Source organism: Ictidomys tridecemlineatus, chromosome 10 (genome assembly GCF_052094955.1).
Source record: "Ictidomys tridecemlineatus isolate mIctTri1 chromosome 10, mIctTri1.hap1, whole genome shotgun sequence".
NCBI lineage: Eukaryota > Metazoa > Chordata > Mammalia > Rodentia > Sciuridae > Ictidomys > Ictidomys tridecemlineatus.
Genome location: NC_135486.1, coordinates 115,379,723 through 115,396,512, shown reverse-complemented (window position 1 = coordinate 115,396,512; position 16,790 = coordinate 115,379,723). Strand labels below are relative to the sequence as shown.

Sequence of the window (16,790 nt, the reverse complement as noted above, 5' to 3'; positions counted from 1 at the left end):
GGTGCTGAGGATCTAACCCAGTGCCTTATGCAAGCCAGACGAGCGTGCAACTAATTGAGCCATATCCCCAGCCCTGAACAGCTTTAACTGTTTATGTTATCTATATAAAACCAATTTAGTTATACATAAACCTTTTAATATTTATCCTTTATTTATAGATCTTTATATTATTTAATTATATCCTCTTATTGTTTACTTAGATATATTACAATTGCAAGCAGAAGGGAAGTGAGTCAAAATGACCCTAGTTGAGTACAAGTTAGAGAATGGTTACTAATGTCTGGAAAATCAATCTCTGATAAGATACATCGACCAAGAAAAATGGAAACCAAAGAGAACAATTTTACATTGTATAAGAATTACTATTTTATGTTGCCAAGTATGTTATGCTAGGTAACTATTATTGGGTACAGAGGCAGGGCTTTCTTATGGGAGGAGAATATCTTACATGATCTGGAGTCTCAGGGTAAAATGGAATCTGGTCATTGCCCATATAGCCTGGCCCATAACACAAGGAGAAGGGGAAGGTCACTGAGAATACCAGGCTCCGGGGAGGAAGCAGGATTTATGAAGAGTGAGGAAATCAGAGATCTGAGGGTTGGGTCCAGGCTGGCTCATAACTCAGGGAGTGGGTAGATATGGGGAGACAGTTGGCAGTGGACGGAATAAGAAGGCTAAGGGAAGGAGGCAGTTGAACTAACCTTTGCAACATGAGATGCTTCTTTTGAATAAAGATGGGGATGACTTGGATGCCAGTCTTATGAGAGACAGACAACATGATGCAGGTAGGGAGAAGCCCTGGGTCCTACCTGGCAGAGGGAACTGAGCTTTGGTGAATGGAAATCTCCTTCCAGTGAGAAAATGAGAGAAGTAGAAACCTCCGACAGATTCCTCTTTCTCTCCCCCGAGGTGTTCTATTTCAAGATGTCCTGGACTGACAACATCATCTTTTGGGCTCCAGGACCCCAGCCTGTCTCTAAATATGTCTCCAACTCTGTGGAATCACCCTCCCTCTTGGACTGTCTCCCCCAGGATCTCTCCAACCTGACCCACCTTCTATACTGGCCTCTGACTCCAGGAGATGGGGGGACTTTTTGGCCTCCACCAGCCCCAAGACCTCCATCTACCACCTGAGGGGTCCTGTTCAGGACACCTATGCCCTGGGAGGCTACCTGGAGGTTGTCCTTGTGGCCAGGGACCACCAAGGCAGGCCCAAGACCCATGGTGGAGATCTGTTTAAGGCACAATTACTGGGTCCAGAATTGAGAGCAGGGGTCCTCAGGGATGTCCAGGATCTGGAGAAGGGCACATGCCTATTGTCCTTCCCTCTGCTCTGGACTGGGAGGGCCCAGGTGCAAGTGCGGCTGATCCACTCCAGTGAGGCTGTTGGGGTTCTATGCAGAATCTGGGAAGAGAAGAGGGCCACCGTTAATTTTAAAGGGTATTTCCAGGGCAGTTCTGGTGCTAAAGAGACTGTGATTTGCAATGTTGACCCTCACTCAACTGGAGCCACAGGGCATACCTGCCAGTACAGGGATGTGGTTTCTGGTGAGCTCTGGTTCTGTGCTCAACCCCCTACTCTGCCCTGCAACCCTTTGGTGCTCACTCAAGTGGGAGTTACCTGAAGGTGACCACACCACGTGATGAGGCCCTGCTGGTAGGGTAAGAAACCCAGAATCTGGGATATGGATTCCAACTCTAAGCCTCATCTTTCCTTCCAAAGCTCACTCCTGTGATCCAGTGGCCCTCCACCACTTCCACCACTTGCACCCCTCAGCAATTATTTCTACTCAATTCCAATATGAGCTCCTTGGGCAACTACCAAGTGACAGACATTGCTAGACAGACATATAGTACATGGTCAGGCTATATCTTCAGAGAGGATTTTGATTGATCTTAGATTTGAAGTTCTATGAGGACTTCTCTAGATAAGAGGCAAAGTATTCAAGACAAAGCAAACATCTCAGGGCAAAAGTAGTTGAAGTGCTTCATTTATTTATCTGGGCTCCTGCTTTCACTTTTTATTTTTTTACCTGACAGTTCATTACTGCTTTGTTAGATCTTCAGGTATTTAGTAGATTTTTAAATTACTTTCAGCAAAATGTGTTGTGAATACTTAGGTCTGCCACTCTATTTCATGAGTTTGGGTGGCATCTTTAACATTGGATTCTTCACCTTCTTATAGTTTCTTTCCTTTTTTGTAGTTTCATGATTCAGAACACTTAACACCATCTATTTCAGTCTTCCTTTTATGGAGTAAAAATGATCAGGGATATAAATTTCCCTCTGAGTATGGCTTTAACTGTATTCTCCAAATTTTTACATGGAGGCTTCATTTTTATTTTGTTTTACATATTTTATAATTTCTACAGTTGCCACCTCTTAAATTCATGAATTATTTACAAATTACTTTTAAAGTTTTGTCTAATTTGTAAATGATTCACTTTTAAAGTTTTTACATAGCACACACCTGTAATCCCAGCGACTCCTGCTTTTTCTTTGGATGTCACACTTCACTGAAAGTAATTTACATTCTGTATTTTTCCAGAAAGAAATTCTGAATCTATTTGATTTAACTTGTTAAGTTTTAAATTCTCAACTTTTCTATCTTTACTAATGTTTTGTGTCTGCTTAATTGTTTCAGACATAAATCTATTATATTGTTTTTATAGACTTATAAATTATGATTTTCTCTCCCTCTCTCTTTTTTTGTGGTGCTGGGGATTGAACTCAGGTCCTCATGCATGGTAGGCAAGTGCTCTACCACTGAGCTATAATCCAGCCCAACGATATTTCTTTGTAACCCAGGAGTTTTCACTTCACACGTTTCCAGGTGATGCTGTTCTGGACATTCATCTCTGGGCTTGTTTTATGCTATTGGAAAATTATTCATTTTACTTTCATGCTCTTTCCCTTAAATCCTAATTTTTGTGATATGAATACTTCTATGACAGCTTTGGTTTCTTTGATATTTTTATGGTATACCTATCTTCATCTCTATGTTTCAAAATTTCAGAGTGAAATAGTCTTAGTCATGTCTCTCAATGTGATTTTCAGCATTTGCTTAGGCATAAATAGATCATGGAAGAGTCTAGATCCATGAACAAAACTAACTTTATCAGAACACAATAGGCTTTCAATTCAACAGAGAAATACTAACTGGTTAATAATTAGAAAATAATATGATTATATGTGAACCTCACACTATATGGAAATATAAATGGAGAAAAAAAAGACCTAATTGTGAAAAGCAGAAAACACCTGCTTTGATTTGGGATGAGGAAAATACTATCATAGAGTCACAAAGAAAAATATAGGCAAATTGCGCTACATATAAATCAAAACTTCTCCCTTACAAAAAGTATCATAATTTAAGTCAAGCTAAAATCTGGAAGGTGATATCTATAACACATTGAACTGACATAATAATATTAGTACTAGGAGTAAGTAAAGAAATATTACAAAACAATAAGAAATAGTATATAGCCCAATACAGCAATGAGGGAAATATGTAAGAAATCAAAGAAGAAAAAATCTAAATAGTGAATAAAAATGAGGGAAATTTAAGATGAAACCAAGATATAATATGTTTTTTGGGGGAAAATTTTAATTTTTTAATTTTGAGTCAGGGTCTCACTAAGTTGCTCAGGGTCTTACTAAATTTCTGAGGCTGGCTTTAAACTAGCAATCTTCCTGCCCCAGTCTCCCAAATTGCTGGGATTATAGGCATGCACCACCACACTTGGCTCCTGAACATAATATTTCTAATTTTTGTGTGGACAAATCCTTTTAATCTGAAAAAAAAAAGAGTGATGAGGATGGGTAGTGGTAGAAAATCTCATATCCATTGGTAGGGGTGTTAATACCATTACTTAACACTATTACTAAATCTTGAAAACATAATGAGTAATGATAGATATATTATATCTAAAGTTTTAAAACTTGCAAACAATTTCAATTAGTATTTTGGGTTCATAAACATGTATCAACTGTATCAAATGTGGATGAGAATATAAATGCTGAATTCATGATAGTGACTTGATCTTTTTGAGGAACAGTATGAAAGAGGGCAGGAGCATGGGGGTGTGCTTGAGGAACCTGTAATGATCAATCTATTAATTTTCAGCTACTGATTGTGAATAACTATAGACCTGCGAGAAGTTGCAAAAAGAATAAATTGAGTCATCTGAGCCTCTGGCCCAATTTCCCCCAAGGACAACATTTAATATATGAAGTACAAAATCAAAACAGAAAATCAGCATTGGTACAATTCTGTTAACCAGACCAAAAAATCAGTTTCTGTTTTCTGGTGCCTATAGTGTGTGTGTGTGTGTGTGTGTGTGTGTGTGTGTGTGTGTGTGTGTGTGTGAATTTGTTCTCCACAAATTCACCATACGTATAGATTGGTGTAACCACCATTATAATCTAGACACAGAAATGTTCTGCCACCAAAAGGAAACCCCTCTGCTCTCCCTTCTAGGCTCTCCCACTTCCCAGTGCCTGTTCTTATCACCTGGTAACTCTTTTCTGTTCTCTATCTCTACAGTTTTGTCATTTGTAGATGGTTCTATAAATGGAGTCAGACAGTAATGCAGTCATTTGAGATTTTTTTTTCCACAAAGCACAATGTTCTCTAGATCCATCTGTGCTGTTGCATCTATTGATAATTCACTCCTTTTTCTTGCCACTGATATTCCAGTGTGTACATTTGTTTAGCCTTCAATGGGCACTGAAGGACATTGGGGTGTTTCCAGATTTTAACTATCATGAATATGGATATTCATTTACAGGTTCTTTTGTAAAATTTAAAAAAAGTTTTTTTTCATATCTGTGGAACAAAATGCATGAGTGCAATTTCTTGGTTGTATAATTGGTAGATGTTTAATTTTACAAGAAACTGCCAAACTATTTGCCAGAGTGGCTATACCATTTTATATTCCCCCCCTGCACCATGTACAGGAGACCCAGTCTCTCTGTGTCCTCTCCTGCATTTAGCATTTACTATTTAAACATTTTAGCTATTGATCCATTTCTTTTTAAAGAAAAATTGGATTCATGTCTGGCAAAATATTAATATCTAACAGGTCTGGATGCTGAATACACAATAAAAAAATTAATGATGCATAGAAGAGGGGAAATAAGCCTGGCAGAGTTATAGCTACAGAAGGAGGTAATAATGGACTGCATGTGATGGTGCATACCTGTAATATCATTATCTTGGGAGGCTGAGGCAGGAGGATCCAAAGTTCAAAGCCATCCTCAGCAACTTAGCGAAGCACTGAACAACTCAGCAAGACTCTGTCTCAAAACGAAAAAAATAAAAAATAAAAAGGGCTGGGAATGTAGCTCAGTGGTTAAGCACCCCTGGGTTCAGTTCTTGGTACCCAAAAGAAAACAACAACAAAAAATAATGGAAGACCGGAAAGGTTTTAACTTTTTGTTTAAACAATTTAAAAAAAATCAAATTTAGTGAAGTTTCATTTACATGCAATGAAATAACCATGTTTCTAATGTGCAAGTCAATGTATTTTTTGATTGCCAAGACAGTCAAGCTAGAGAACATTTTCCCCTGAAGTTCTCTTGCACCCTTCACTGTCAATTTCTTTCCTCTACTAACCTCCAGTCCCAGGCAATCAAACAGCCTTCTGACAGTAAATATAGGTTTTGTCTTTTGTAGAATTACATAAAAACAGAATCACACAGTATACAGTCTCTTGTATCTGCCTTTGGGTCAGTGAATTGTTTCTGAAACTCATCTCTTCTGTTGTATATCAGTAGCTTTTCCTTTCTATTGCTGAAAGGCTTGTGTCTTATGGAGGTAGCACTATTTGTTCACCTGTCAATCAACATCTGAGTCATTTCCAGTTTGAGCCATTATAAAAAGACTGCTGTGAACATTGAGGTATGAGAGTTTTGTAGACAAACATTTTCATACTAGGTAAACAACTATGGATCCAGCTTTTAAATTTATAAACATTATTTTTTTAGAATAGTTTTAGATTCACAGAGAAACTGAGAAGATAACATGGAGTTCTGGTATTTCATTTCCTGCATAGTATCTCTTCTGATTCACATCTTACACGAATGTGGTACATCTGTTTCAATTCATGAACCTGTGGTGAGGCATTATTAACATTACAGTCCATTAGATTTTTAACTAATGTCTTTTATTTCTTATTGGAGATCCCATTCAAGTTCCCACATTACATTCAGGCTTATCTTGGTTTGTAACAGTCTTTCTGACTTTGTCTTTGATGACCTTGAGTTATCAATTATCTTATGGGATTCCCCTCTATGGAAATATATCTGATGTCTCTTGCTTATGATCAGACTAGGATTGTGTATCTTGGGGAGGAAGATTGTGGAAGTAGATTACATTTCCATCACATCACATCAGAAGTACACACTATAAATGTGATTTTTGCCCATTGCTGTTAACCTTGTTTGCCTGGCCAAGGGGATTTTTGTTAGGTTTTTGGGCTGTAAAGCTACCCACCCCACCCCACCTCCTTCTTTTTTACTGTAACTTTGGAAATCAGTAGGCATAACCCAATTCAAAGAGGTATGTCTCCAGTGTCTGAGTGTTCATGTAACAACAACAAAAAATTCCTCTGCTCCCTGTCCTTCCAGAACTTAGTGCCAGGAAGTGATTTTCCTCTCTGGCATTCTGTGTATTTCCATTTATAGGAATAGAGAATTCTGTGATCTGACTTGGTTGTCTTTCCTCACCTCGACTATTAGTAAGCCAAGAGTCCAATGAGTAGATGAAATGCAGAAAGTCCCTCCCCTGGACTCCCGAAAAGATTTTTCTCTTCCTTCCATCATTTTTTCTCTTTATTGTAATTGCCCCAAGTTATAAATGTGCTAATTATATTGGAATGTTCTAATTCCTCTTTGGAATTAGAGGGGAAATGACAAGTCAATCATCAAATCCCTGTAGCAACTCCAGATTTCACCAGGTAGCCCTTCCACAAAGCTCTCTCTCCCTGTTACTCCAGCAAGGTGACTGACAAGCTGCTGCCTCAGGCTGTTGCTCCAATTCTGATCAGACCAGCAACCACAGAAAACATCAGTCGGGGTGAGTGGGGCTGAATCATGCTGGGAGTGAAGGGTGATGATGGACCTATATGGGTTTTGTTCCTTGACCGAGAGGCTAGCCTCTCCCTTCCAGGGTGGTAGAGTACAGGGGTTAGCAGCACGGACTGTGACACCAGGCTTCTTGCATTCACATGCTATCCCTGCCAGTCACTGTTTTTCTGATTTCAAACCACTTCATTGAGGTGTGGATTGACATACTAAATGCTGTGTACAACCCAATGCGTTTAGCCATAAACACACCCCATGAAACCATCACCACAATCTGTGCCATGAACATACTCAACTTCTAGCAGTTATACGTTAAGATTGTGATGGGACTGATGAAGAGAAGATCAAGAGTAAATTAGACTTTAAAATCTTACTTTGTAACCGAGGACTTCAATTTTTGTTCTGCAGTTTTAGGAATATACAGAACACTGAGGATGTGTTTTCCTTCTATTGTTCTATATAGATTAGTATAATGGGGCAGGGAACTTCTCCTGAAAGAATGTTATTTTTTATTTAATTTATTTTTTAGAAGTAGTTGAACACAATATCTTTATTTTATTTATTTTTGTGTGGTGCTAAGGATTGAACCCAGGGCTTCACATGTGCTAGGTGAGTGTTCTACCACTGAGCCACAACCCCAGCCCCAAGAATGTTATGTTTTGTAGAAGAAAATGAGTGCCATTTCATGCCCTGTATATCTAGAGATGTTCTATAAGTAAAGGAAAATATATGCTTCAATACTCTACTGTAATTATGATATATTTTCTAAATTTTATTTATTTATTTATTTAGTACTGGGGATTGAACTCAGGGGCACTTAACCACTGAGCCACTTCCCCAGCCCTATTCTATATTTTATTTAGAGACAAGGTCTCACTGAGTTACACAGCGACTTGCTGTTGCTGAGTCTGGCTTTGAACTTGTGGTCTTCCTCTCTCAGGATCTTCCTCCTGAGCCGATGGGATTACAGGCATGTGCTACCAAGCCACGCATATTTTAATTAAATATTCTATACATGTTTTAAGAATATATTCATTACCTCCAAAAATTTCCTCCTGCCACTTGTGTTTATTATTACTGTTATGGTGTATATAACACTTGGCATAAGATTTTTCCCTCCCAGCAAATCTTCACTCTGCAATACAGTATTGTTCACTACAGACTCGGGGCTGTAGAGTAGATCTCTTGGACTTATTCATCCTGTAAAACTGAAACTCTGTCTCTTTTCCCTATCATCTTCCTGCTTTCTCTTCACCTATGCCCATGGCAACCATCTTTCTGCAGTCTGCCTCTTGAGTCCCATTAGTTAGATCCCTTGTGTCATTGAAGCCAGTGGTCTTTGACCTTCTTTGGTGCATTTCACTTAGTATGATGTCTCTGGAGATCAACTACTTTTTCACAAATGGCAGGGTTTCCTTCCTTTTCTTTTTGGTTTCTCATTTACCTAGCTATATCAAGGAATAATTGACAAATGAAATGCATGTTTTTAAAGCATACAATGTGATGATGTGGTATAGGTACACGTTATGAAACAACCACTCACATTTGAGTTAGTTGGCCCATCCATTGTCTCACATAGTTTACTTGGTTGTTTTATTTTTAGTATTTTTTTAGTGTGATAAGGACAACATAACACTTAATCTCTTAGCAAATATCAAGTGTATAATACGGTTAATTATGGATTATTGCCACCATGCTATACATTAGACCCCCCAGAACCTATTAATCTTATAAATGCAAGTTTGTATATTTTGGCCAAAATCTTCCATTTTCCCCTCTCCCCAAGTCCCTGGCAACCTTCATTCTACTCTATTTTTAAAACTTATTTTTAGGTTCCACATAGGTGAGATCATATGGTATTTGTCTTTCTCTGGCTTCTTTCTTTTTTGTGTGTGTCTGGGAGATACTGGGAATTCAGCCAAGGGGCATTTTCATTGAGCTATTATTTTTTTTCCAATTTCAAAAAAGGGTCTTGATAAATTTCTCAGGGCCTTGCTAAATTGATGAAGCTGGCCTCAAACTTGTAAGCCACCTATCTCATCTTCCCAAGTTGCTGGGTTTACAGATGTGCACCACCAGGCCCAACTGTCTGGCTTATCTCCCTTAGTATAATGCCTTTCAAGTTCATCCATGTTGTCCTAAACAGCAGAATGTCCTTTCTTAAGAATGGATAATATTACTCTGTGTGTATGTTCTGTTTTCTTTACCCATTGATCCATTACTAGACACTCAGTTATTTTCATATCTTGGATATTGTGAATAATGCTCAAATGAATGTGAAAGTATGGATAATCTTTTTGAGATCCTGATTTCACTTCCTTTTAGTATATACCTAGGAGTGGTATTGTTGCATCACATAGGAGTTCTGTTCATTATTTTTTGAACTGCCAATCATTATTCTTGATCAAAGACAAATTGCTTAACATTTCATGTCCCAGTGTTCCTACTCTCACCAAATATAAGAATGGTATGTCATAGGTTTTTTGTCAAAAAGTAATGAAAAAATACATGTAAAGCACACAGAAGAGTACCTGACATCTTCTAGATGTTAATGTTTGTTCTTTTTGTTTTTTATTCTGTTCTGCTTTTCTCCTTTGTGGTGAGCCGTTCCTGCGGACTGTGGTCGCCATTACATGATGGCGCTGGCTCCGCTGTGGTCTGTGAAGGACAACTCCTTATCAGAGAGAGTTGGCGTATTGTCAACTCCTTATCAGAGAAAGTTGGCGTGTCGTTCTCTAGCACCCTGTGAGAAGGGTCCACGTGGCAGCTTCGCATTGGGGTTCGCGGTGCTTTATTAAGGCTGGGAGGGGCATCTAATTATTATTCCGGGGATTAGAAGAATTATTAGAAGAATATCAAGGGCCTGAATAAACTGCTGAAAGAAGATTCCTGAGTCGCGTCTTCCTTGTGGGCAAGGGGGTCGTGACAAGTGGTGCCGAGACCCGGGAGAAAAAAGAAAAACCCAGGAACCAGAACTTTCAGCAGTCAGGGAAGCGCGCCGGTAAGTCCCAGGTAAGGTGGGACCCGCTGTTAAAAAGCAGAGGCTCCTCTATACATAAAGAGGGAGCGTTAAAAGGTACCTGCTCCTCTGTAAATAAAGAGAGGGTGTTACATCTCATAGCAATTGCACTCTGTATTTTCGTTTTGTTTTCTGTGTATTTTTGTTTTGTTTTTGTGTACTTTCACTTTCGATTTCTGTGTTTTCTTGTGTTGCGTCATGGGTGCCATGACTTCAAGTCCACTTCTTCTGGCCCTAGATGGCCTTTTACATTCCAAGGGACTGGAGGTGAAACGCAGTACCTTAGAGAAATTTTTACAGAGGGTAGATACAGCTGCACCGTGGTTTGCATTTTCAGGCAGCCTCACTACACCCAGCTGGGATAAATTAGGCAAAGACCTTGATTTTGCTCGTGAGCAAGGCATGCTAGAGGGCGGGGTGATACCCCTCTGGAAGATGGTCCATAGTTGCCTTACAGATGGCAGATGCCAAGAAGCGCTTGTTAAAGGGCAGGAAGTTTTAGAACAATTGCATGAAGAAAAATCAGAAACAACAGAGAGTGAAGTGTCTCAGGAAGAGGGGAGTGTGCGGGGCATGGAGAACGGGAGGAGACTGTATCCAGATCTCAGTGTGCTGCGCACGCCCCCATGCGAAAGTGGGTCAGAGGTAGAAGATAATGAAGAGGAGGAGCTGGAGACGCTGTCTCGGCAGCTAGGGAGTTTAGCTAAAGGAAACAGATAAGCAAGGGCTCAAGAAAGGACAGCCTCCCGATCCGCCTCCGTATGGCGGGGGTGTTTCGGGACAAAGTTTCCACGCCCACACATGGAGGGCTGTTAACGCTGAGAAGGGTCTTGCTTATCCAGTTTTTCAGGATGATAATAGGGGAAGATTTCATGAGCTTTTGGATTTCAAAATTGTAAAGACCCTGGCAGAGTCTGTGCGCACTTATGGGGTTGATGCCGCTTTTACACTAACTCAGGTAGAGAATCTGTCTAGATACTGCATGACTCCCTCTGATTGGGCTAGCCTCGTTCGGGCTTGCGTCTCCCCAGGCAAATATTTGGACTGGAGAGCATTTGTGCTAGAGGGCGCAGCAGAGCAGGCCGCCCAAAATCATGCAGCAGGACACCCCCATTGGGACAAAAAAAATGCTTTTGGGACAAGGGAGATTTGCTACTGTTTCTTTTCTATTCCTTTGCATCCTAAAGACTCACAGCGTTTTGCCTTCACCCTTCCCTCGTGTAATCACGAGGAACCAGATCAAAGGTTTGAGTGGGTTGTTTTACCACAGGGAATGTCTAACAGTCCCACGATTTGTCAGATGTATGTAGGGAAGGCACTCGCACCTCTCAGACAAAAATATCCTTCCATCAAGATTATTCATTATATGGATGATGTATTATTGGCAGCCAAATTAGAGCAGTCAGTTAATGAGGCCTATAAAGACCTGGTGAAGTTGTTAGCTCAATATGGATTACATATTGCACCTGAAAAGGTTCAAACAGGGGATTCTATTCAGTATTTGGGAGCGACGATTGGATATGACATATTAAAACCACAAAAAGTTACTATAAGAACTCAAGATCTCCAAACTCTAAATGATTTTCAAAAACTGTTGGGAGATATTAATTGGATAAGAGGTTATTTACATATTCCTAATATCGTGCTCCAGCCTTTGTATGCTATTCTTAAGGGTGATCCAGATCTTACTTCCCCTCGTACCCTCACTAAAGAGGCCAGAGCAGCCCTTATAAAAGTAGAAGAAGCTATACAACATGCTACTCTATGCAGGCTCCAGAGTGATAAACCTTTCCAGTTATGTGTGCTTGCCACTATGCGGCAGCCTACTGGAGTACTGTGGCAAGATGGGCCTTTACTATGGATCCACCCACATGTATCCCCAGGAAAATCTTTAGAATACTATCCTGATGCTGTTGCAGCGTTAGCACTTAGAGGGATTCAACAGAGCATTCAATTTTTCGGACAAGCACCTTCTTCTCTTATCATACCCTATTCTAAAGTTCAAATTAATGTTTTGTGTGCTACTCTAGACAACTGGGCCATTCTATGTTGCTCGTTTCAAGGGGATATTGATAATCATTACCCTTCTCATCCATTACTCCATTTTGTTAAAGAACATCCCATCATTTTCCCTAAAGTAACTTCACCCGCTCCAATTCCGGGGGCTGTTAACATTTTTACTGATGGCTCCAAGTCTGGAATGGGAGCTTATGTGATTAATGACTCTCCCCCTGTCCAGCATCAATTTGCTCCTGGAAATCCACAATGGGTAGAACTACAAATTGTCATTGAAGTTTTTAAACAGTGTTCTTTTCCTTTCAATCTCATTTCGGACTCCATTTATGTGGTGCAGGCGCTCAAAATTCTGGAGGCTATAGGAGCTATTAGTGACACCCATAATGTATCTGCTTACTTTAATCAGCTTCAACGGCTTATTCGTGGCCGTACTGCCCCTTTCTATCCAATGCACATTCGGGCTCACACCTCTCTTCCTGGCCCGTTATCACAGGGTAATGCCTGTGCTGACTCGGCAACTAGAAGCCAGTTGGTATGCTTGGCCTCCTCCTTAGAAGAAGCTAAATTGTTTCATCACAACTTTCATGTCAATGCTATGACACTGCGCAGACATTTTTCCATCTCAAGAGCGGATGCTCGTCAGATAGTATTACAATGTCCCTATTGTGTCACATTTCTTCATCCTCCTACTTATGGTGTAAACCCACGAGGATTGAAGCCATTGGTTGTCTGGCAAATGGACGTAACTCACGTGCCTGACTTTGGTAACCTCAAATATGTACATGTTTCTATTGACACATACTCTGGAATTATTCATGCTTCTGCTTTATCGGGAGAAAAGGCACGTAATGTCATTACTCATTGCTTAGAGGCATGGGCAACATGGGGTGCACCTGCATCCCTTAAGACTGATAATGGACCTGCTTATACTGGCAGACAGTTTACATCTTTTTGTTCTACTATGGGAGTACAACTTGCTCATGGGTTGCCTTACAATCCTCAAGGGCAAGGCATTGTTGAACGTGCCCACCGCACCTTAAAAGAAACCTTAGAAAAACAAAAAGGGGGAATAGGAGTTGACCACACTCCTAAAGAACGCCTGTCCTTAGCTCTTTTTACCATTAATTTTTTGAATTTGGATATTCATGGCCGCTCTGCGGCCGATACACATGTGTCCCCTCAGCCCTCTGTGACTGGCTATGTTAAGTGAAAAGATGTTCTTACGGGCCAATGGAACGGCCCTGACCCCGTGCTGACATGGGCACGAGGATCTGTATGTGTTTTTCCCCAGGATCGCACGGAGCCGCTGTGGATCCCTGAACGCCTGACAAGAAGAGTCTCGAGATCTACTAACCAGCAGCAGGAGGTGCCACAACAGTCCCATGATGAGGAGCTTCATTCTGATGAGTGCTCTGGCTCTGATGCTGGTGCCAACGGTACAGATGACACCAATGCAGTGGTGGGCAGTGGCACGGGCATGGCCAATGCCAATGCCAGTTCATAGTAATTCTAGTGTCCTCCCCACTCTTTTTTCTACCTCATGTGAGATGTCTGCTCCTTGTACCTCTCCTAGAGGGGACATGGAAAATATTTTTAATCAGTCTCAAGTTAATCTCACAGGAGTTTTTTGTTTCAGCCTTGGGAACACTAATTGTATTAGCCTTAAGACCAAAAATTTGACTAACTGGGAGGACCCATTGCGGTCCAGTCGAGTCTCAGGGAGTATTCTCAGTGCTGTATTGAGCCAAGTAGTTTCAGGGAAGCAATCAGGCTCAGGGACCCCCGCAACTAGCTCTGTTTTAAACATAACTACTTTAGCTATTATCTCCGAGGTACTAATCCCAATGCCTCCTTCTTCTAATAGTACTTGCAATGCCACTCATTTCAAGGCCTCTCCTTACTGTACCCCTAATTTTGGTTTTCCCCCAACATTTACGCCTTGTCAGGATCATTCTTGGGAGAAACATCAAGTTGCTAAAGGTTTCTCCTTTTCCCCCCCTCTTAAGAGATATGTTTATAACTTTAACAACAATGCCAACTCCTCTACAGGAACAGGTTGGTCCTGGTTTCAATGGCTCATTTCCAATGAGAAGGGGGCTTCAGCCGATATTTCTACATTGGCTCAATTAGTAGGAGCCAAAAGTTGGCTGGCTAATGTTTCTGGCACTACTAAGGAGAGTGAACGAGGTAATAGGCTTACATCTGTTTCGTTCAACTCTCTGTTACATTATGCCACATTGCCTCCTGCAATGGTCTGTATCCAATCCCCATTCTTGTTCCTTTTAGCTAATAACACCTCATCGGGATTGCTGGATTGTTCTAATATTACCTGTTTCTTATCTGAGTGTTGGAATGGTTCTTGGACTGTAGCAGTGATTATGAAAATTCCAACTTTTGTCCCAATCCCAGTCACTGCGGATCCAGATAACTTTCCTATTGTAGAGCTACTTAGAGTCCACAGAGATTTTGAAATCACAACAGCTATAGTGACAGCCGTGGCGGCATCTGCTGCTGCAGCAGTTACGGCCGGAGTAGCCATGGCCAGTCAAGTACAAACTGCTGCCACCATTAATCAAGTTGTTCAACAAACGTCCACTATACTTGAATCACAAAATGCGATTAATCAACATATTTTGTCAGGGATTTTAGCTGCCAACCAAAAAATAGATTTTCTTCAAGCTCAGGTAGAGGAATTGGCTGACCTCGTACTTTTGGGCTGCATTGACCAACGTGCACATTTATGTATAACCTCTGTCAGATTTAATGATTCCAGGAATGCTTCCCACATCATTGGTGGATATCTGGCCGGGAATTGGTCCATGGAAGCGGAAGACATGATCCAGTCTCACCTAACCCAGATAACTGTCTTGAATAGTACCCGTGTCAATCCCGTGACTCTGGGTCAATTCACCAATTGGATATCTTCTGCCTTTTCCTTTTTTAAGGAGTGGGTGGGAGTAGGCATTTTTGGTGCACTGTGTTGTTTTGGTATGTTCCTCTGTTTGTGGTTTCTCTGTCGCCTTAAAGCTCGTAGTGCTCAAGATAAGGCCATGATCATACAAGCTCTTGCAGCTTTAGAAACTGGTAACTCGCCACAGGTCTGGCTTGCGCATCTTAAGCAATAAACTTTTGACATGGTCATTGCACCCCAAGTTATTATAACATTGCACTGGGATTGACATGTCTTTCCTCGTTATTCTTCTAGTGTTGGAAAGCCCTTGCACTCTGCTGGTCTTACTACCATTGCACGCAGATGGGTTTCTACACTAGTGCCTTTGACATGGTCGTTGCACCCCAAGTTATTCTAACATTGCACTGGGTACGACATGTCCTTCTTTTGTCTTTCTTCTAGTGCTGGAAAGCCCTTGCACTCTGCAGGTCTTGTTGCCATTGCACGCAGAAGGGTTTCCACACTGGTCTTTATCTATCACTTTAAAGTCCGTGCCTTTCTTTCAGGGTGCTGCCAACTTGTTTGTAGTTGTACTTCTAGACAGCCACAGTTCAACCTCAGCTATTCCCTCTTACTCACCATCGTCACGATACAGGATGTGAGACAAGGCACTGCACTTGAGTGATCCATTGAAAAGAGGGACCTCAAGGGGAGCATGTCCTATTGCATGCGGGTTTGACGTGTCTCCGCCCCGCCCCACGAAAAAAGGCGTCGGCTGATATGGTGTCAGATCTGGGGAAGGCGCCCCCTAGGGCTGGACCATACTATGCAGCCACTTCTGCACAGTGGGATAGGACCTCTACTCTCGCCTGTATTGTCTTAGTGAAACAAAAAGGGGGAGCTGTGGTGAGCCGTTCCTGCGGACTGTGGTCGCCATTACATGATGGCGCTGGCTCCGCTGTGGTCTGTGAAGGACAACTCCTTATCAGAGAGAGTTGGCGTATTGTCAACTCCTTATCAGAGAAAGTTGGCGTGTCGTTCTCTAGCACCCTGTGAGAAGGGTCCACGTGGCAGCTTCGCATTGGGGTTCGCGGTGCTTTATTAAGGCTGGGAGGGGCATCTAATTATTATTCCGGGGATTAGAAGAATTATTAGAAGAATATCAAGGGCCTGAATAAACTGCTGAAAGAAGATTCCTGAGTCGCGTCTTCCTTGCGGGCAAGGGGGTCGTGACACTCCTTCCTATAGTGCTATCCCCACAGACCAAGTGCCTCCCTGGCCTTCTAGCCCCAAAGCCCTCTGGCTTCTACCGCCAAGATGTATGGCATTCCCTGTCCTGCTCTGGCCAGTCCTTCCCCACTGTTGACAGCAACCTGGGCTGTCTGGCTGGCTACATTGTGCACGTGATGGGGGACTACACATTTTGGCAGTGGTGGGAATATCTACATGACACGGTGCCCTATGAGTGACACATGGGGACTCATGAAGAAACAGGTGACCAGAGAGGGATTTGAAGGAAATTGCAGTGCTTGGTGGAGAGGTGGGCAGGATGCTGGGTGCTCCTGAAAGGCGAATGAATGAGGAGGGCAGAGTTATCACTGGGCTGCCTTCCTGGTTTAGGTACCATGGAGCTCCAATGAGAGCATCAACCTTTCAAATAACAGGGTGTAGTGATTCCAAGAGTCCTCATTTAATTTCTAAGTAAAATCCCCAGTGAGTCTCTCAAAGATTATTGAAGTGAGAAAAACACAAAGTTCACAAATTTGCTGGGAGGGGTAA

At 41.6% G+C, this 16,790-nt stretch overlaps 1 protein-coding gene across 1 annotated transcript; it reads left to right on the top strand.

Moving 5' to 3' along the window:
* The first annotated feature begins 924 nt into the window (after positions 1-924).
* On the top strand, positions 925-16,480 carry LOC101964457 (NXPE family member 3). Its single transcript, XM_078024719.1, is given in 6 exon segments — positions 925-1,081; positions 1,084-1,599; positions 1,602-1,662; positions 6,999-7,078; positions 14,654-14,670; positions 16,274-16,480. Coding segments are annotated over 6 exon segments (1,038 nt in total).
* Positions 16,481-16,790: the final 310 nt, after the last annotated feature.